The 21,656-nt window shown below is 41.5% G+C and overlaps 3 protein-coding genes across 3 annotated transcripts; 2 read left to right on the plus strand and 1 right to left on the minus strand.

Annotated features, from left to right (window-relative positions):
* Window positions 1–1,102: 1,102 nt before the first annotated feature.
* On the plus strand, window positions 1,103–1,977 carry LOC135652325 (glycine-rich cell wall structural protein 2-like). Its single transcript, XM_065173168.1, has one exon. It carries the CDS (start codon window positions 1,147–1,149, stop codon window positions 1,804–1,806), a length of 660 nt encoding a protein of 219 aa, XP_065029240.1. The 5' UTR covers window positions 1,103–1,146; the 3' UTR covers window positions 1,807–1,977.
* A 4,711-nt stretch (window positions 1,978–6,688) lies between these two features.
* LOC103970208 (probable aquaporin TIP1-1) lies at window positions 6,689–7,869 on the minus strand. The gene is made up of 2 exons (XM_009383886.2): window positions 7,667–7,869; window positions 6,689–7,560 (listed from the first exon to the last, which is right to left on the minus strand). Exons 1-2 carry the CDS (start codon window positions 7,797–7,799, stop codon window positions 6,941–6,943), a joined length of 753 nt encoding a protein of 250 aa, XP_009382161.1. The 5' UTR covers window positions 7,800–7,869; the 3' UTR covers window positions 6,689–6,940.
* Window positions 7,870–11,939: 4,070 nt separating this feature from the next.
* Window positions 11,940–13,565, plus strand: LOC103970209 (zinc finger protein ZAT5). Its single transcript, XM_009383887.3, has one exon. The coding sequence runs from the start codon at window positions 12,545–12,547 to the stop codon at window positions 13,406–13,408; it is 864 nt and encodes a 287-aa protein (XP_009382162.2). The 5' UTR covers window positions 11,940–12,544; the 3' UTR covers window positions 13,409–13,565.
* The last annotated feature ends 8,091 nt before the right edge of the window (window positions 13,566–21,656 follow it).

Genomic DNA, 21,656 nt, shown 5'->3' on the forward strand with positions numbered 1-21,656 from the left:
TTTTGCCGTGATAAATATTAAAGCATGGCTATTATAATTTCTGTATTAATTCAATTAGCCGGTTGTCAGATTGTGTCCAGTGATCTTGATTAATGTTGAATCACTATTCATTCTCCTCGAAATAAAGCCTGCATGAGTAATTCTTTGTAGAGGTTTAGAACATATATTATTAGAATAACTGTGTTTTTTTTTTGATCTGTTATTATGTCTGAAATACTAATGCTCCTTAATTTTGACACAAACTTGTTATTTGTTAGTATGAATATTTTAATTTCTAATCGATCTATTTATCACATGTAAAGCGAAGAATAATGATTCCCAAGTGAAGCATTCCAGTTAGCTGAGTGAGTCAAACGAGGAGAGTTGAAACCCGATTTGGAATACATGTCTATAGAAAACCAAGAATTCGGCCAGCAGTGCAACCGGAAATGCACGCAGCTCGCTGGTGACTACGCAGTCGACTCGGATTCTGTCGGTAGGTGGTGCAGTTGGCCACTTGGAACACAAACGAACGCAAATAGTAAACCCGGACTCATGCTTTCTTTTATTCTTCTTCTTCTTCTTCTTCTTCTTCTTCTTGGCGTCGGCACGGTTTCCTCGAGAGACTGACTTCCTTTAGGTGTTACGTTCAACATCGTTGTCCACATGGCTACAATGAGTGATGGAGGATTAGTGCTGGTATTTGTCAGCTACTTTGTTTGGTTGACGCCAACCCATCATCTAAAATTACCATGGATCACTCGTTCCATCACTACCAGTATGTTACGCATACCAATGACGATCCCTTTTTACCCGGGATCAGTATCATCGGGCGATTATTATAATGCATCGGATCAGGCAGTCCGGTGGCGAGAATGCCTCCAACATAGTGAGCATGAGACTTGAAGAAGACAAAGAGGAAAAAGAAAGGCCGGTGACATGTGCTGCGACCTCAAGTGTCAAAAAAGAAACCACCCACCGGCTGCCCGACGACTTTCCAAAGTCGCTAATTTCACACGACTTTCTTCGGGTCGGAGCCTTAAATCTACGTGCATTGTGAAATCGGGTTTGGACTGTTAGCCTAGCCATGCAAGACTGCTATAAATACCCCTCCACCCCTCGTCGATACCACATCTCATCTCTCAGTTCACTGCTATCTGAGCTGCAATGGCTTGTAGAACTCGTGTTAGGCTTTGGGCTCTTGCCTTCCTCGCTCTTCTGAGCCTCGAGCTCACCTTCGCTGCTAGATCCCTAGTTGGAACTAGCGCCGCTGGTGGTGGCGGCGGCGGTGGAGGAGGTGAAGGTGGAGGTGGTGGAAGTGGTGATGGGGGGTCCGGATATGGCTCCGGCTCCGGCTCCGGCGCTGGATATGGTGAGGGTGCCGGTGGGGGCAGTGCTGGAGGGTATGGAAGAGGTAGAGGTGGCGGCGGTGGCGGTGGCGGTGGCGGTGGCGGGGGAGAAGGCGGAGGTGAAGGCTCCGGCTCTGGTGATGGGAGTGGGTATGGCTCCGGTTATGGAGAGGGTGCTGGTTCCGGAAACGCTGGAGGATATGGCAGGGGTCGCGGTGGCGGCGGCGGCGGCGGTGGAGGCGGTGGACAAGGTGATGGTTCAGGCGCTGGCTATGGCTCTGGCTCAGGCTCAGGCTCAGGCTCAGGCTCAGGCTACGGTTCGGGCGCTGGTGGTGGTCAGGGCGGAGGTTATGGCAGTGGCGGAGGCGGTGGAGGCGGCGGCGGAACGGGCTCTGGCACGGGCTCCGGCTCCGGCTCCGGCTACGGTTCCGGTTCCGGTTCTGGCTACGGTAGCGGTGGAGGAAATGGCCACCACTAGATTTACGCATACAGATGTTGGAAGGTAGCAGGAATAAAAGCTTTAAGGTTGTATCAGCAGAAGTACAGTATGATGCGTGGAGATGATGAAATAAGTGATGCTTGTGTAACACCGTATAAGTGGAACTTGCTTTATTGCTTATAATAAATATATCAAGAATGCTTATTGCAAGTCTTGTTTCTCGTTCCAATTTGCTTGGAGTAATACACTGGCCAAAGCCAAGACTGAATTAAGCAGCATGTTCATCATATCAAGTATCACGAACGGGTTCCTCAGTTCCTAAAAATGAAAGACAGATAAAAAGCTAAGATTACATGTAATCTGAGTCGCTTCCTTGGATTTTGAACATATCTAGCATCTTATCTATTAAATCCCGTGTTGCATCGGAATAGAGAACTCTGGCCGTATCATTCGTATCCCCTTTCTCATGCATGTTTCTTCCGATTCGCATACTGTACGCACGCACACTGCTATCATTCATGCATGTACGTATTTTATGTGGTCTCTTATTCCTCTGCTCGTCCCACACTTATTATTATTATATGAATAGTCCCGGTCACAGAGCAAAACTTTGATATCAATACCGTTAAGTTGCTTATTAGAGTTTTCAATCTAATTAATTACTAGTTTCGTTGAATATTAGTGCAAATTCAAATAAACTTTTGTTTTATTTATTTTGATTTTAAAAAAATTTTATGTCTTATCAATTAATGGACCATGTGAAAAAATATTAGATTATATGATCATATCTAATTAGGTAAGGTATATTATAAATATGATTGGATTCTAATTATATTTATCGATCAAGAAAAAAGGAACTCTAATTATAATAGAATTTCAGAGAAAATGATCTTGATAAGAATGATTCTCTTAATAATTTATCTTAGACTCTTTGCACTTGTCTATAAAAGAATAGGAGCTCCTAAGGATGAAATAATAACTTATTTCCTTTGTTCATAATTCATCATTCGTACGGATCCTATAAAAGATAAGAAAAGAAAATAAGATAAGTCTATTTTTCTTTTTAAATCAAAATCGCTACAGCTTTCAAATCCGACAATGATGCACTCGTAGATTAAATAAAGATTTTGAATGACATCAAAAAGTATGTATCATATATTTAATATTCTATTATTTGATTTTAATTTTTAAAATTAAAATTTTTCATATAATAATCATAATTTTTATGGGGAATAAGATTAGTAAAGATGGAAAGAAAAGAATAATGTACTTCCATCTCTAACTTCTATTGATTATTAATGGACATTCGTTGTCCATTTAACAGGAGATATATGTAACCCAATATATAAACATCTGTATTTATATAACTTTGACTTGGGGCCATTGTTTTGTCTGTCATTTGCACCTGGATTCAACCCCACATATCCTCTTCGAATGCGCCTTTGCTCAATCTTTTTGGGATCTTCTCTGGCAATTTCTAAACATTCGATTTCAGCTCTTCCCTACTTGGCATCAAGGGGACTGGATTGCAGAATACTTATCGCTTGACAAACCATCCCGTGACAAGCTTCTTTGCATCATTGTTACTGCTTTTTAGGCCTTGTGGAACAATCGCAACGAAGCTAAATATTAGCTTCCGCTCTGCCAATCCTGCTTCCCTATTTAGAAAGGTCATGTTAACTGCTAATGATTCTTACATGGTCTCCCAGGATCCTAAGAGCACTGTTGAGGGTGCTGCTGCTAACCTAGAGGAACTTTAGGTAAGCTATGATTTCTGTTTAGAGTTTGATGGTTCATTTATTTCTTTTGATCTTGCTGTAGGTGTAGGGTTTCTTATCAAGAGCTTAACTAACCAACCCCCATGGCTGGGCGGAGGAGCCTGCAAAGCAGCATGCTGCCTACTGATAGCTGAAACTTTGCTGCTTCTCTACAGCTTGCATTTTTCTCGATCACGTCTGACTCCATGCAAGTTGTTGTCTGGTTTTTACGATGTCCCTCTTATAATAAATATTTTCTTATTGACAAACTTAAGGTCGTGAAAGTTACTAATATTAGTAGAACCTCTAACAAGGTATGCCACTCAATGAGTATTTTTTTTTAGGTCTCCTAGTTCTCTCGTTTTCTGTTTTTTTATGATCCATAAGCTCAAAAGTTTGTACTTGATCGTGATCGAATCGAAAGTCCTACTTCTATAATACTAATTCATGAATATTTGATCTATAACTAACTTAAGTGTCAAAGAATCTATGTCGGGTGTGATGGTTTGCGAACAATTGAGATGTTGAATCAGGTTGGACCAACTTCATCGTGTGCAAGTAAGCCATCAATATGTGCAAGTAAAATCAAGATATTTTTATGGAAACTATTTTAGAAGAGATTACCTATTATAAAATGGTTATCTGGAATCATGTGCTCAGTCTGTCATACGGGTGCAAACTCTATTGATCATATATTTCATTTTGCTCAAGCCTATTGGGAAAAGCTTCGACATGGTACAATATTCTTAATGAATTAAACCATTATAGATTCATTATTCTTCTCCTTAGTTCTTGAGTTTATCTTATCATAATATATCAACAGGGTGCAATATTCTTAGTGAATTGAACTGGACCAATCATTAACTGAAACCAAGTTTTCTCTTAGATTGTCATTGCTAATTCGTCGATGATTTATGAGATCATAGTTTATGAGGAACAACTATAACATAAAAAATGTCGAGATAGTCCATGCTACGGGGATTATTATTATTGTTTTGTGATATGTCTTTAAGTATGTTATATTTTTATTAGAATATTATTATTTTAAGCTATTAAGTTAGAGTAAATATTTGAATAAGTATGTGTTATGCATAATTGGTACCATAGTTCTTTTTTATGGTATCAACATACGATTAATACATGTTAATTAGAAATTATTTATTATGATTATATATGTGTCTTACAAGATATACTCATTCGTCTATTAATCTTTTCGGTTGATACTCTATTCATTCATGACATAAACCATTGTAATTACTAATATTGATTTGACATACAATTATAAGCTTTCGTCCAACTCTATCATATTTCTTATTGGACATTTCTTCCAACTCTACCATAGTTCTTCTATGTGGCATCAATATATGATTAATACATTTTAGTTATAAATTATTTATTGTGACTATACATGTGTCATAAAAGACATGTTGGTTCGTCTATTAATTTGATGTTTTACTCATGTAATTATTAATATTGATTTGACATATTATTATAAGCGTTTTAAAACTCTATCATTTTTCTTATTAGACATTTGTGCTTAGAAAAAACTATGGTTTTATTCGAAGATAGCACGGTGTGGTGTTATGAGTGAGAGTTAAAATTTTATTTAAGGTGAAGATGGATTCAATAATTTTAAATATATAAATTTAAATAAAAAAAATTTTATTTTACTAAAAAATAATTTTATTTATGCATGAATCATTTTTTTTTTCAAAAATCAAACTATGTCAAATCGGAACGTCATAGCAAATTATCATGTTTTAACATTATAACTCTCTTTACTTCTACAAATAATAAACTAATTCAGTACATTTTCAACCCAAAAAGAAAAAAATTAAGTCAATCAAATCGCTACATTTTTTTGTTTTTTTTGTTTTGGTACAGCAGCAGAATGGTGGATCACAACTATTGTCGGGTGTGGTTTCTGTCTTGGGCTCACTCGACCAACTCATCACCTCCTATTGCTTTCTATGTGGTTCCTACGCATCACAGCAAACCTAATTATTCCCACCGAGGTCGGGAACCAATGGCGGACACTTCTTTCATGTTTGGATCACAGTGCTACGAGTAAGTTTCGTCTTGATGAGCAATTAAGACTGTCCTAAGCATTCATTTAAATCCACCGATCAATCAAGTTATCTCTGTAGTTCCAGGTTTCCCTTCCCCAGCATGATGTCTCAGTTCCTACTCACCGTAGAGCTGCGTCATGTCTGCGGATTCACGTGAACTTGCACTATACTGCTTCATGACTGTAGCAGGGAAGGAAAAGAACAGTAAGCCACCTCATGCGGTACTGTGCTGCTTCATTACCCTGCAAAGGAAAGAGACCAGACGAGAGAGGGTGACCGGACAGCCCTTCGCAGGCCCACAGGGAGAAGATAGAGACTCGGCTCTCAATGGAGGCCACTTCTTGCCCGCTGGTCGGTGGACAATCGATAAGCTCACCGCCCGGCTTCGCTGCCACTCGGTCACCTGTGTCAGCCAATCCGATGGTCACTCCATAAACCTACCTGTTTGATTATTCCAAAGCGGGAGATGAGGACGAGCGCATGGAGACAAGTCATCATGTCAATGATATCGCGAAAGAGATTATTCGTGGGCGTGCCCGGTCCGGTTCGGTTCGGTCCGGCCTGACATTAAATAAAACTCTGAACCAGAGCACATACAGAAAATTAAGTGTGTGATTGAGGGAATAAACCTGCACAAACACAACACGACATGGATATATATATTGTAGACGTGCTAACAACAATGTGATTAGACAAGAGTAGTGTGACTGGCCTTGTGCCAGCTCCTAATGCAATCATGCATACACTGTTCTTAAACATGTTTGGCTCTACTGTTGTCGTCTCCACGATGATAAGTGCGCCAACACATGGTTTTCAGATGTGCTTTGAATTTGAGATCATTCATCTTTTCTTATTCTGGACAAGAGACTTGAATTGCTCAAACCGCCCCCCACTGCGGCATGCATGCACAGACTGCAAGACTTAAGTTTTGACGCTTCTTTTGGTACTCCTAAACTTTATGAGTGAACGATATGTTATGTGAATTCATCGAACTAAACTTTTATTGATCGTATTACTTTATTTTCTTTATGCGGGACTAATTCTTCTACGTCAAGTCCGTCAGTGCAAGGAGGCACGATATTTGGATGCTTAGAGTTGGACACTCCGATCGAAAGGAAATCGGATTATAGGGAAAGGTGCGTACAACCATCGCGATCATCAATTTAATGCATCACAAGGATGTAGCTCTCAGGCTTTTACACGAAAGAGAACACCATCTTGGATCACGGACTCAAACGAAAGAGGAGCGGAAATTAGGGATAAACAACACGTTGATGAAAGCAAAGAGCAAGGACTTTTTGGAACGTGGAGGAGACGACCACGACGTGCAGGGCCCGAAACGCCACCTCAGTAATCGGCGGTGGGGAGCTGCTCGTGGGAGTGGCTGATGAAGAAGATCTCGTAGACGATACCGGCAAGAGCGCCGCCGATGAGTGGTCCGAGCCAGTACACCCACTGGTGGGTCCACGACCAGCTGACGAGAGCCGGGCCGAAGGACACGGCGGGGTTCATGGAGGCGCCATCGAAGGGCCCGCCCACAAGGATATTGGCGCCGACGATGAAGCCGATGGCGATGGGGGCGATGGTGCCGAGACTTCCCTTCTTGGGGTCCACGGCGGTGGCGTAGACGGTGTACACGAGGCCGAAGGTCATGACGATCTCCAGCACGAGCGCCTCCCACACGCTCACCCCGGTCAGCCCGAAGGTGCCGGTCTCGAGCCCGCCGGTGGAGAAGCGGAGCAGGAGGCAGGCCACGGTGGAGCCCAGCAGCTGGGCGATCCAGTAGAGGATGCCTCGTAGCAGCGTGATGTTGCCGCCCACGAAGGCGCCGAAGGTCACGGCCGGGTTCACGTGCCCACCCGAGATGTTAGCTCCCACGGACACCGCCACAAACAGGGCGAAGCCGTGCGCCAGCGCCGCCGCGATCAGCCCCTCGGGCGTCGCAGCCCCGTCGCTCGTCAACTTGTCTGTACGCAGGCGACCGAACGTTAGCATCCAAGAAGACCACGAAAAGCTGAGGCATCCAACGAAAGACAAGATACAGGAAGAAGTTGACAAAGAAGTAGAACGCACTGTAGGCCATGCCGGAGCCTTGGCCGGCGAAGACGAAGATGAAGGTGCATATGAACTCGGCGAGCGCGGCCTTGAGTGCAGTCGGGTGGGTTGCCTCGGCCGTAGTCCCGATGGCTATCTGAGTGATCGGCATTCTTCTTCCTGCCCTCTAAAACCCTCACCACCGAGGAGCTCTTCCGCTTCAATAATGTAGTGAGCGGAGAGAGCCGAATACACCCGGCAATATATACAGCGCGAGGAAGAGAGAGATGACCGGGAGTAGCCGGTGGTTGGTAAATGAATACCTTGTGTTTTCTCTCTTTAATATTATTCATTATTGTTGCTATAATTATTCGACTGTTGTCTCTCTCAACGAAGTGGACTCGATTAATAAGATCCACGTGATCCGGCCCCACGCCAACTATATATTTGGTACAGCTCAGCTTCGTCCGCCCAAGAGCTGCACTGACGCCACGTGTCCTGGTCGGTCCGACCAAGGGCCATTCGTCGATTAGGGAATCCACCACAGTCGCGCTGATGTGACCGGCACCATCTTTTCGGGGATCGGCTGTTCAATCCCGGGTAGCTTCCCGAAGCCATGGGTGACGTGTGCATCGCATACTGCTCTTGATGCCGTGCATTAGCCAGAATAAACGGGAAGCATTGGCTGGAGCAAGTGTCTCCTGTCTAAGTACGGGACGTGATCAGAGGTTGTGGTATGCGATCCACTTTCTGTATTGATGCCGGAATTACGATTACATATCTATTTATCTGAATGGACTATATATTTTCTGATGATAAGTACGCTATAAATGATGGGGTCTATCTTCATGAGTTGATATTATCTCCGTAATGGTAGCGACATTATGGTCGGAGAGGGGCCGCAATTCATATTTCCATCAAGTAGTTGATACTGTCTTAATCAAAATTAAAAGGTCTGTAAACCCCAAATAAACAGACTTAGTAAACTTGTGGCGGATAAATAATTCAAAAAAGACAAGATATTTGCTAGCTGCTACGCGAAGCCGTGGAACAAAGATAAAGAACAGTACCTGCCCTCATCAGTGAGGAGATGAACAAGAAGATGGACTAGCTGTCAAGGGAAACCCCATTCGCATGTGCTACAGCACACATTCCACGCTGTCCCATAGGACAGCAGTGTCAACACTGCCGCCCACTTGACACTAGCGAGACGGAGACATCTTAAATGCTATGGGCGATAACATCCACAGGTTAGGATATGAAGTTTGAATCCACTCTGTCCTCTCGTCATTCACGAGAAAGTAAAGACACAGCATGTCGAGCGATCTCGTGGGTCAATACGGAGGAAATGATGTGAGAAAGTTATGGTAGAAAATGATTTGAGTTCGACTCGACTTCTTTTGAGATGGAACATTAACTCGACTAGATGCATTACATTGGGTAATAAACATACATATAACACTCATCGAATACACTTACTGTGTATTCGATGTTAGTATTAGATTATGTGAACCTTTATAATCAGATAAAATATATAATAGAACTAATTAGATTCTGATAATAGATATTAGTAAAAAAAAATTATATTATAATAGGATTATGTTTTTGATCGGAGGAACTCTCCGATAAGATGCAGCCCAGCCCAATAAGCATCCCAAAATGGGGCCCATGAAAAGCCAGACATGGGCTCATTCGCGAGCCCGTGCGGTAGCCTGCGATCAATCTCATTTCATGGTCATCCTGCATGCACAATAGGTGTCACGGTAAGGGCGTATGATATCTATTTCGGATGCAGTTCAACAGAATTAGCTGCAATTAAGAGAACCATGCCATCGATAAAGGAAACCGGTACATGGGAAGCATGGGTTCCACGTCCGATTATGAAGCCTTTGGAAGAAGAGGATGATGAAGAAGATGTAGTGAGTGCCGATAACTGAGAATGTCAGATTGACGAATTCAACAGAGAAGAAACACAATCCGGTGATTGCACATGCTCCCGCCATGCATACAAGTAGTATGGCAGGGACATCATCAGAGCTAATGATAGATCTAAGCAGTCCTTGTCATGTTGCAACATCATTAACATACGAACATTAGGTCCGCCAAAGTATTCTGTTTCGCTCCCCAGTCCTGCAAGTCCATCAGTGTTGCTGTTGTGGTACTCAAATATTAAGCGATGTGGAGCTGTCATGGAATAAGATCACAAGCCAGGCTGCCTGCTGTGGAAGGCCAGCATCGCCACAGCTCTTTATTCACCATCAAGCGACGTACCCATAAAGCTACAGATTACTATTATTATTTTGAGCGATGCGCCCGAGGGTGCTGCTAACTTAGCGGCGAAAGCGCGTCTCCTCCGTGGCAATTGGCTCCTATTCGCCAGCTTCCCTCTTCCCATGGATGCAACTGTACCCTTTGGACCGTCATGAGATACGTATACATGTGACACTTCACATGTTCTCCCCGTTAGAGAGCCTCTTAAAGGTTATATGCAAAAGGAAGAGACGGTGCAACTCTTTGGGTTGTTCTGTACACTACACTCCCAAAAAGAAACCCTCATAGTAAATAAAGTTCATGGAACAGATGATTCTCAAGAAAATAAAGGAAGATTGGAAAAAGATTGAAAATTTCTGAATTTTTTGGAGGTTCCCAATGAGAAAAAGATGAGCTTTTTAGACCGATCGATGTGATGCAACCCAAATCCAGTGAGAAGATTAAGGGGGAGAGTAATAACGGAGATGCTTAATATTGGGTAGAACTACTGATCCAAGCAGAAGCCAGTAGGTACGACGTCACATGATTCAACATGTACTTGTCTCCATATCCAAGTGGTACACAATTAAGTTCAACAAATCTACCTGCCGCTTCTAACCGCCCTCTTCCCACTTCCACTGCAAGACATGTTTAAGTCAGAGTTGTACCAAACCCTCCACACAATCTCAATTGCCTGTATTATTATTATTATTATTATTATTATTATTATTATGCCTTCTTAATCACTTCCTCCTATACTGGATGTGAGTTGAAGCAACAGCGTTTTAATGCAGAGGAGGTATGACGTTCTACGGTGTCCTTAAACACCCTACAGCTTAAAAGTCCATTACGGATGGCAACACCTGTGTCCCAACTCGCAAGGCTATTTTGATTACTTTGCAAGGGAAGAATTGCGGTTGGATAATTAGGTGAGAGACTGCATGTGATGGCACAAAAGGGAAGACATGCAACAGAAGTGGTGAGCACACATTAGCGAATTAAGATGTGGCATCAACTTCCCCATACCCACACTCCTAATCCACCACACTGCTTAGGCTGAACCCGTAAGAGAGGAACAAAAGAAAGCTAGCAATGATTGGGAGACTACGAAAGAAATGATGCCAAACTAAGAGGGATTGGCATCTTCACCCACGATGCATGTATAGTTTACATGCTCTCTCGCAGTGAAGCTAGCAGCAGAGCTTAGGATCTTGCGTGCTTGGCAATGTTTGCCAACTAGCCGTACCGATATACGCCAGGAGGGAATCTATCATTTAATATGGTTTAGGTAGGGGAGAGAGTGAAATAACTAGTGGGAACGTGAGCAGAGTGAAGTGGGAAGAAAGGAGAGAGAGAGGAATCGATCAACCCCACCAACTGATGTCTCACGACTTAATGTTCCGAGAAGCTGAAGCTTTCATGCCTCACACAACCAACCAAAACGAGCTACTTAGCTTCGCTCGTCTCCGCCTCCCATTGACTTAGAACATCGTAGGAACATGCGTTACACACCAACCGGATATATAAATGTGTGTGCCATCATTTACCAACAAACCGTCCATTTGTTTGAAGCCGTGAATCCTGTGGCTAATCATCGTGATTCCGTATTTTAAAGCCACAAAGTTCTACCCCAGTCTCTAATCATGCAAGAGAGAGAAATCTCTTCCAGCGCAAATCCAGTTAATTGCTTAGCCAAATTACATCTGCCGAGTCATAGTTAAACGAGTCCTGCAAAAGCATATGTTCTCGACTGCTGCTGGTCTGAACAATTTGTGGTACTGATACATGCGTCCGCCGATTTGACTTTATCGGTCTCTGTTGCGATGTTTGCAGAACAATTAGTACCGCACGATCGCAGAGGACGTGACGAAAGGAATACGAGCTACTTCTCGAGAACCGAAGAAGAGTGCTCGTCGACGAGGATAGCTGGTCCTTTACTTGATAAACCACTAGAAGCAATCCATCAACATACACGTGTGCCTTGCTTGCACCACTTGCCGTCACCTTCATCTTTACCTCCGTCGAGGGGTTCGCATAACCAGCCCATGGCAAACTGCACCCAGTTGAGCGAGCAAGGAAGGAAAGGCTCACCACACAAGGCATCGGTGAGGTCGCTCGAGAGACGGTCGCGTTCTCGACTTTGTTACTGACTCACCTGCACACTCTTTTCACCACCACCTGTGATGGGAGGAATTGAAGAGGCACATGACTTGCATGGTGCCAACCTTTTCTTCGAGTCTTCGTTGTCACCATCTCCTCTGCCCTCTGACAGTTTGTGTGGCCAACTCCTATCTTTACAAATCTTAGCTAAGCGAGAAAGAGTGCACACAAACTCCAGGATTAGGCATTTCGTTTGGTGTTGTGGAGTCCGTCCCCTCTGTCCTTTGCTATTGTTCCTCGCCTGCTCCTCCCTTCACTCCACACCTCTCCTGTGTCCACCTAATTTCCCCCATATTTAGGGCTTAAACCCATGTCTGCAAACGAGTGAGGACAATTCATGGCTGTGTTCTCCTCTTAGAATAGCAAGGGGCGGCCATTTGACTCCCATCTGTTGCCGTATAAATATATACATAGAGACACATCCTCCATAAGCATTGTTAGTATTGAGCACCTTCTCCACTCACTCTCTCTTGGTTTCTCCACCTCTTCCCCCTGGTTCCAAGGGAGATGGAAGCTCCAGAGGAAGCCTTGGCCTCCAACAGCAGCGACAGCATATCCAACGGCGAATTCGTTCATGCTGTGGTCAAGGGCAAGCGCACCAAGCGTCAGAGGACGCAGCCGCCGCCGCCGATGCCACAGGTCCCGTCCACCGGGGTAGCCGACTCGTCCTCCGCCTCCTCGGCCGAGGCCGCCTCCGGGACCATCACCGAGGAGGAGGAGGACATGGCGAATTGCCTCATCCTTCTCGCCCAGGGCCGCGCCTTTGACACCGGGCCTAAGCCGGAAGAGCACAAGGACGAAGCTGGAGGCGGCGGCGGTGGGTCCGAGAAGTTTACGAGCCGAAAGTTGATCGAGGCGGCGACGACGACCAACGGCAAGGCTGGAATTTACGTGTATGAGTGCAAGACGTGCAGCAAATGCTTCCCGTCGTTCCAGGCGCTCGGCGGGCACCGCACCAGCCACAAGAAGCACAAGCTGGCTGCCACCACCACGACGGCGGAGGAGAAGAAGCTCGAGGTCACCGACGACATGCTGCAGATCAGCATGAATTCTTTCTCGAAGCCATTTGCGAGCAGCAGCCAGACTCCCACGAAGCCGAAGGTCCACGAGTGCTCCATATGCGGATCGGAGTTCAGCTCCGGGCAGGCGCTCGGAGGACACATGAGGCGGCACAGGCCGCTGGCCATCGCCGACAGCCAAGAAGCCAAGAAGGACAAGAGCTTTCTTTCCTTGGACCTAAACCTCCCCGCTCCCGCCGACGACGAGCTCCAGAGGCCGCCTTCCCCGACGCTGGCATTGGCCACCAAGAGGCCTTTCATCTTCTCGGCGTCGGCATCGGCACCGGCCTTAGTGGTGGATTGCCATTACTAAGGAGGCCGCTTTGGGCTAATGGAAGCAAAGCTGTCCAGTAGCACAAATTCTTTCCTTGCTCTGTTCGATCACAACTTGGGCTAATGTGGCTTATGTGAATAACTCTTAATATTTCTTTGCAAGTTCATATCGATTAATTGATCCAAATTTCTTCGAATTCTTTGATCCATTTAGCTCTTTGTCGTCTTCCCTTTTCTTTTTTCCCCATTTAAGATGGATATATGTTTTGCCTTTTGGGAGGAGGAGAGAGGAGAGGTGCCATTGCGTTCACGTAAAGGGAGAGAGTCTCTTTCCCTTTTTTTGCCCCCTCTCGCTTTCAACGAGTTAGATGAGTTTGGTTTCTCCACCACCCAGATTAGGTTCGGCCTCCCACGAGTTTGTTTCGTTTGTAAGACATCCATGGAGTGATAGATATCTGGTGAGGCCAACTTGTACACTCTCATCGCCTTTTCACTTTCCATGACTCCTTCAAGCTTCATACTCTTCTTCATCTTGGTTGACTATTAGCCACCGCGTCCACAGCATGCACTAAATAATTAGCCGAGAACGTAGTTAGATGCATCTATTCACATTGTAAACGAGCGTCGCAGATAAGCGGCAGTGCCCGAACAGTTCCCAATAGTATTTTTACTGGGAGCGCTTTATACCCAAAGTGCACGCAATCACATCTCATCGCAAACGTGAGGCCGAGTTGCCCCCGTCGTTTGCCTAACGCCACACCGATGAACCCATCGCCCGTCGCTCCCAACCAGCAGAGTCCGACGTCTCATCTGAATCAGCACACGTGAATCACGAAGCCCTCTCACTGTGGCTTTAATTATTGTGATGGACCGAGTACAATCGAAGAGAAACCATACTCCTCCGCTGCACCTTTCGTTGCTTGCTCGTTTCCAAGCTGTGATTACATGACATGCTCCCATGTAGTGTGTGTGTGTGTGTGTGACCACTACATGAGAGTTAAGTGCACGTTTGGAGACTGAGTTGGCCTGCCGAGTATTATAGTGCACTGCTGCCTTCTCGAGTGGTGGTGGCATGGCACCACCACTCAAGGAAGTGCAGCTAAGCTGCCAGTTGTGAAGGAGCAAGCTCTCGTGTGCTTCGCACTCTCAGCTATGCTTCTGCTAACACCGTCGAGAGTAATCTAATAGTTCGCGTCGTGGAATTGGAATTAGCTACGGCGGCAGTGGTTGCAAGTCGTCGCTAGCTAAAGATTCGCTCGGCCAGTGTGGCATTTGCCGTTTACTATTGGTGGCAGCATTAAATCGGAAATGAGTTTGCATATGCTTCTACTTTATTTAGCCCATTAAGCATCGAGATGTTTATTTTTATGGAGGTACGCGAAGAAAAGGGCATTCGGAACTGCAATTTGAAATTACACATTACCGATCTGCTAATGCCTGCTCGAATTTTTGGAAAGGCATCGGTTTATAATGGGCCTTTGTTGGGCCTCATCCTCGGGGCAACGCTACGGCATTTTTGTTTATATGAATAATTTAGTTGCATGTAATAAAGTTTTCTCAAATAGTCAATTATTTCATGATTTTCGCATAAATTAGCTAATTTATTATGAGTTGTTGGGACCCTCTCCTCTATGAAAATAATAGACGTATGATACTTTAGGTGACAAGCATACGGTGATATTCGTCTTATTTCTTCTACCTTTTCTTTTATCAACAAAATCTCGTGTTTCGCATATGTTGGGATAAACAGAAGAAGGAATTTTGTATATAAGCAAATACAAGCAGGTCGTAACATATATCAAAATTAAATAAAATCATAATAAAATATGATATCAAGATTTACGGTAAAAATTCCTCCAACGTGAAGGGTAAAAATCATGGGGCAAACTAGAGAAAATCCATTGAATATATAAATATCAAAGTCTCTTACCCAAAACCTAAGCAACAATTACAAGAGAATAACTATGATACAAGAATTACGTCATCGTGCACTATATCCAAAATCTCCCCAAATTTGATCTAATCTGAAATGAGAATACTACCTGGATAATTGAAAACAGTCTCTTTACGTTATCATTGTTTTCTTCCATTTTCTTCTCTTGTTTTTCTATCATTTCCTACTACTGTTGCTTCTCTATTTTTCACTCATCGTTGTTTTCTTTTTCTTTGCTAGTAGTCACAATTCTTAGTTAAAAGGATTAAGGTTTTAGATTAAATAAGAAGGGGTTAAAGCTAAAATAGGTTATGGATAATTAAAACCCACTACAAGCTATTAGCCCAACACCCTGGACAAATGACCTAAACATTACGCGAGAAACATAACTATGTGAATGCATGAGGTATAGTTAAAAAGAAAATTAAATATTATGCTGGAAACACCAAACAAAGTTCTACACAGAAATTGTTCGTGACATGATTGAATATAAATAACCATCTTTCCATGGTTTTTCTTCCTTGTATTATGCTTTGTGTTGTCAATCAACCGAATCGTCTGTGGTTCAATGTTTTTGTTCTCCGGATCCTTGTGTTGACTGGTAGCCGAACGAGTACAGGAAGGAGAAGAGAGAGTCATCAGGATGGGGACATTCACGGGAGGCTCTCTCCCCAGCGCACATTGTAGATAAGAGGGTTGGAGCCGACTGGGTTCACGTTTTGGTTATTTAACCCTCTTCACTGCACATTGTGGCTACAGGGTTGGAGCCCAATTGCTTCGTCATCTTTACTAGAGTGCATGATCAATAAGCTTTAAGGATAGTTTCTTGTTCTCGAGCTACTTAAAAACGTACATAGCAAAAGATTCTTTTCCTTCTTCTTGTTGATCAAATGCCAATGTACAAGTGATGGAGGGCCAGTGTCGCTGGACCTCAGGGTCTCAGGAGTCCTGATGGTGATTTAGTTGGTGGGTCTGTCCTACCTTCCTTCGACACATAGATGCGTTCTTACCTCGATGAAATCTGCAAGAGTAAATAGGATCGCTGGTAACACTATTCTCTTCTCCGATACTCGAGTTAGAAGGTACCCTATCGTATGAGGTGAAGCTTCTTGAGCTCCATATTGAGAGAGAGAGAGAGAGAGAGAGAGTTTATACAACATCAGTTTTATATATTCTATACTAATTAAAACTTATCATAAATACATTGAATCTTTATGCCTTCAATACATACTTTCAAAATACTTACCAAAAAAAACAATGAATGGGTATCAAATATATACTTTATACGTATAAAGTTTATACAACATCAGTTTTATATATTCTTTAAATCATAGCATGCTAATAAAACTTTTCAAAGCACGATACATTTTTCATAACAAAAATATAAGTATAATTAATGTCTCATATCAGAGTATAACATATTGTAATGTAAGGAGTACAATTTATATAAATATAACTAAGGGTTCACAAACATAATAAATATAGCTAATATGTACATAACGTAAGTCTTAGTAGTATTAATGGCTACAACTATGTTATATCCCTGTGCCAAAGCCTAAAATCATGTTTAACCCTCATGGTACAAGCAACATATATCTACTTGTGTCAGGGTTTTAAAAAACCTAGTTATAAACAAATACCAATATTTAACCCCCATTAATAGGATCATGCTCACTAGACAATTGTCATGTCATTGAAAATAACATATCAATTACTTTTAACATACTAAAAATTTTAATATCTCTTTTTGTATTTATTTCAAAACCAATGAAATCATATCACTTAATGTGTCATCCGTGACCGACAAACAAAATCTTTCCTCATCCAAGTAAAAAACAAAAAGAGATTTTCATGAGAATTATTTACCATTTTGAATCAAAACTATGTGATCAATATGGTATTAATTGGTTTTTTAAAAAAATTAAAAAATAATATATAAAAAATAATTAATTATAACTATTTTATTTATTATTAATAGGAGAATTATTTTTCTAATAGTGACTCGACACATATTAATAATACACAATCAATTATTCAAGGGCAAGATTCTATGATCAAGGTGGACACTAACTAACTCAAAAGTAACACTTATATCAGAAATGACAAAGAAGGAACATTCTACTAAATATTCTTCACTATTAGCACTTTACAAAAGTTATCTTGACGATCAAAAAATTATTGTTTATTAAATTTATTCTACTCTTATCAATTATTAACTTGAGTATTAAAAAGATCAGACAGAAAATTTTATTCGACCACTATCTTTATGCAAGTCAATGGTAAAGTATGCATCCAAGTTCACCTCATTTCCCATGCATTCTAGCCACCTTAACAATCATGTCAAACCTCTCATGTACATCGATTCTAACCAAGTGGTCATGTGTTATAACCTTCCACCTACAATGACACCCTCCTCAAATCATAGGCTAACTTAGAAAGCCAACGAAGGAATTCATTTTCTACTCTTGAAAGCTGTCATCCTATTTTTCTTTTAAGTAACACCTATGCATAACATAGCTAACATCTATCATTTCAACTTAGAAACTGTTGCTTAATCAGGTGTGCCATTGTCCTGCAAGTATAGGGTTCGGCTACCCATATTTTTATTTATTTATTTATTATTTAACAAAAGCTTGTTCAAAAGAAATTATCCTTTTTCGATATGGTTGATATTGAATTGTTGAGATCTATTTTAACGGTGTAGCTATTAAGATCTCACGAATCCAAAATGAAAAAAAAAAAGAAGCTTTTTAATGTAGTGAAAATATATTATTTTCCGAGGGATATTCCATTTAATTTATCTTGGTTTGTTAAAGTTGAATTTATTAGAAAATACATTGCCGAACCTTCTTTAAATGAATTCTTGAAACGATGTAGCTTATTAAAAGAACAAGAAAATAAATTATTCGTGGCATCATACATTAGAAAAACAGCAAAGCATCCAAAACTTGAGGTTGATTTGTTGGGGCTCCTCTTCAGAGAGAAGCTCCTTCGAAAAAGTGTTGGGTTTGCTGCTTGGAGTGGCAAGCAAGCAGTATTCTTTGTGAAAGGCGAAAGAATAATAATTCACTTTGTGTAGAGTCGCTTGTACAATAAACAGCTTAAATATATTAAACTATCTTTTTCCTATTTATTTCCCTCAACATAATAGAGGATTTTTCTCAATAAAAAAATTTCCTCATATAGTTGGGGAAATCTTATCTTCCCCGCAAGATGGTACTCGCTATTACGATTGCTATTGCTGTGAGGGCACATGCGTTCCTTTCGTTCCCCTTAAATCCGTTCTTTGTTCCCCTTAAGTCCGTGGACGTCCTTCGTTCCCCTTAAGTCCGCCGACGTCCTTTGTTCCCCTTAAGTCCATCGACTATTGGCAAATCAACGAAGACTATCACGGTGAAGAAGATGAGGATTGGCCGTGGAGCCTCTTAGAAATTTGGTTGCAGTAACGTTGGTCGCTGGTCGAAGACAAGGGCGAAGATAAGAACAATTATCGAAGAAGCTTTATTGAAGAAGCTTTATTAAAGAAGTGAAATAACTTAAATACATTAAGTTGTCCCTCTCCTATTTATAACGAAGGATTTTCCTTAATATAGTAATTGCCTTTCTTCAGTCTTTTCTGATCTCATTACATATTCTTGGTGAGATCCTAAATGTTCTACCGGAGACTTTAAAATTCATGTTTAATCGATTTTGTTCTCAATGGTGTAAGTAATCATTATTTCTTTTTGGAAAGTTATCCTAAATGTTGTACTGGGGACTTGATTACCAATCGTTAAATTACGTGATTTTATCTAATGAAATAAAATATATTATAAATATAATTAAATAAAATATATTATAAATTAACTAAAGCATCTCCAGTGCTTCGTATATACTTAGATTGTTTTTTTTTGGGTAATTCTTTGATTTCCTAAAGAGGTCAGAAATAAATGTTGTTACCCATTCAAGTACCGAGGCAAAATATCGTGTTCTTGCTAATACTATATTATAATTGTTTTGGTTATACTGATTACTTCAAGATTCAATAGCCTTATTCCAATCTCTAACATAAATTTATTATGATAATTCTAGTGTCATTCAAATCGCTCACAATGATATCAAATCATATTAAGATTGATTGTCATTTTACACATAATCTTCAACTTGGTAATCTACAACTTTGCTCAATCAATACTGAAGATCAAATGATAGATATATTTGCCAAACCATTATTACCGCGACGATTTAGTTTCCTAGTTTTCAAACTTAAACTAGTTTATACTAAGTCATCTTAAATTTACATGAGCATGTCAAAGTATGTACCACGGTAATAATCATCATATATGGTTCCTATCATACAAGAGGATTTTTAACATATTTTATTTTTTAATTTGTGAAATTGATTTGATTGGCTTTCACTCTATAAATAAAGTTATAATGTACACAAAAATGTGTACAAATAAAAAACAGGTTTCTTATACCATCTTTCACTAACAATCGGATCAATTATGTTTGAAAGCACCATGATTTTAATCTAGTCGTGGGGCAGGTGATGTCAATAGGAGACGTATATTCTCTGGGGTCCGATGGAGATGACATCTTATCTCGCTTGCAAAGTCTGCAAGTAGGACTTGCAAGACAAAGGGAGATCAGGAGGGTTGATGGGCAATCCTCCTCCTCTCCAATGCTTACATAAAAGGATGTTCATTGTGAGTAGAGCGAGTCTCATGAGCTCCAAGTCAGTGAAAAGAGAAAGAAAGAATTTTATAACCAAATAAAGGTGAGAGTTTCTCTTTATGCTCTTGAGGTGAATGGATGTAAATGACTTTTTGGATGGAACTCCATGCAGGTTGCAACGTTTGAATCTGGGGCGCTTGCATTGATGAAGTGGAGAGAGAGAGAGAGAGAGAGAGAGAGAGAGAGAGAAATAATGTTTTAAATAAACGATATTTTGTTGATGTGAGCGTCGGTCATGTGTGGTCGTCTGCTGTGTTGCATACTCTTTCCTCGTCAAATTTGCCGTGTAGGATATGGAATTCAAACTTATAATCTATCATGATAAATAATTCTAAATTGATGTTGTTAGTAATGTATTTAAGTTTTTTCACTTATTCAATAAAGCTTCTTCAATAAAATTTTTTTAATAATTATTTTTATCTTTTATTCTTTTCATCATGGTATCTAGCCAAATGTAAGAGCGAAGTTTCGCTTTTCTCACCGCTCTAATACCATGATGAAAATAATAAAAGATAAGAATAATTATTGAAGAAGTGAAAAAACTTAAATACATTAACATATTCCCTCTCCTATTTATACAGGAATAAGGATTTCATTCGACATAGGATTTTCCTCAACAGAATATAGAGATTTTATCGTATAGTTAAAAAATCTTATCTTCTATCGATTAGAACAAACATATATATATTAAATTCTGACAGTGTTCATGTTCGATATAACCACTGATCCAGCGGCTATAACTGCTACTCGGAAGCAGTCGAGTGGTGTTGTGTTCTTCCTTCGAAAGTACAAACCCCGAAGTCAGAAGTCGACTCATCACGAGCCATGTTGCGGGAGCAGCTTCACTACCCTTTTGTCGCTGGAAGCCTTTGTCAGACGCACGCACACCCCTTTCCCCTTTTCTTTTGGCTTTACCCAATACCCACCACCGCGTGCGGAGCAGTCAAAAAAAGACGGTGGAGCTGTCGCCGTGCGTCCTACGCCCTCGAGAACGTCTCGAGCTTGGTGAAAGGGAAGCGTGGCGAGTATGGACTTCTGCCTGCTCTCCTTGCAGCGGCAAAAGCGCGCGGACGCCGTGATTCATTGTTCGTTCCATGCTGCAGTGGCGCAAGTTTTCTGGGAGTTAATACTATTTCATTCCATGCTTCTCTTTCTATCTCTCGTCGTTCATTGTTCACTGCCGCATAATACATGTTTTTGTTCATCCCTAAACTCTACTTGTGTTCCAACCTTTCACGAGACGATCGAGTTCTTTCTTTTCGGCCATCGAACTCCGTCTCATCTCATTCCATCTCGTTCATCATTCACGCAATGAGAGTCTGGTTGGCTCGCATAACATTTACTATCGAAATAAATGATCGAGATCCCTCTTGTCTCTTATTTCGAATACTACCCTTCGTACCGGGTGATACATACCGGTTCGTCAATAAATCGATACGTGGACTGTTCGTTACCGAATCGTATCATCGATTGGGGTTATTTTCATCCTGTTACCATCCAAAATCGATCAGTGATGATTGATTTTGACAATCACCACACGCTACCGGGTGGTATTAGTCGAGAGAGAAAAAATAAGAAGGAGAAGAAAAGGGAGAACCTGGAGATCCAGAGCCACTCTCCCTCAACGATCTCAATCTGT

The sequence above is a fragment of the Musa acuminata genome, chromosome BXJ3-11 (assembly GCF_036884655.1).
Source record: "Musa acuminata AAA Group cultivar baxijiao chromosome BXJ3-11, Cavendish_Baxijiao_AAA, whole genome shotgun sequence".
In the NCBI taxonomy this organism is placed as follows: domain Eukaryota; kingdom Viridiplantae; phylum Streptophyta; class Magnoliopsida; order Zingiberales; family Musaceae; genus Musa; species Musa acuminata.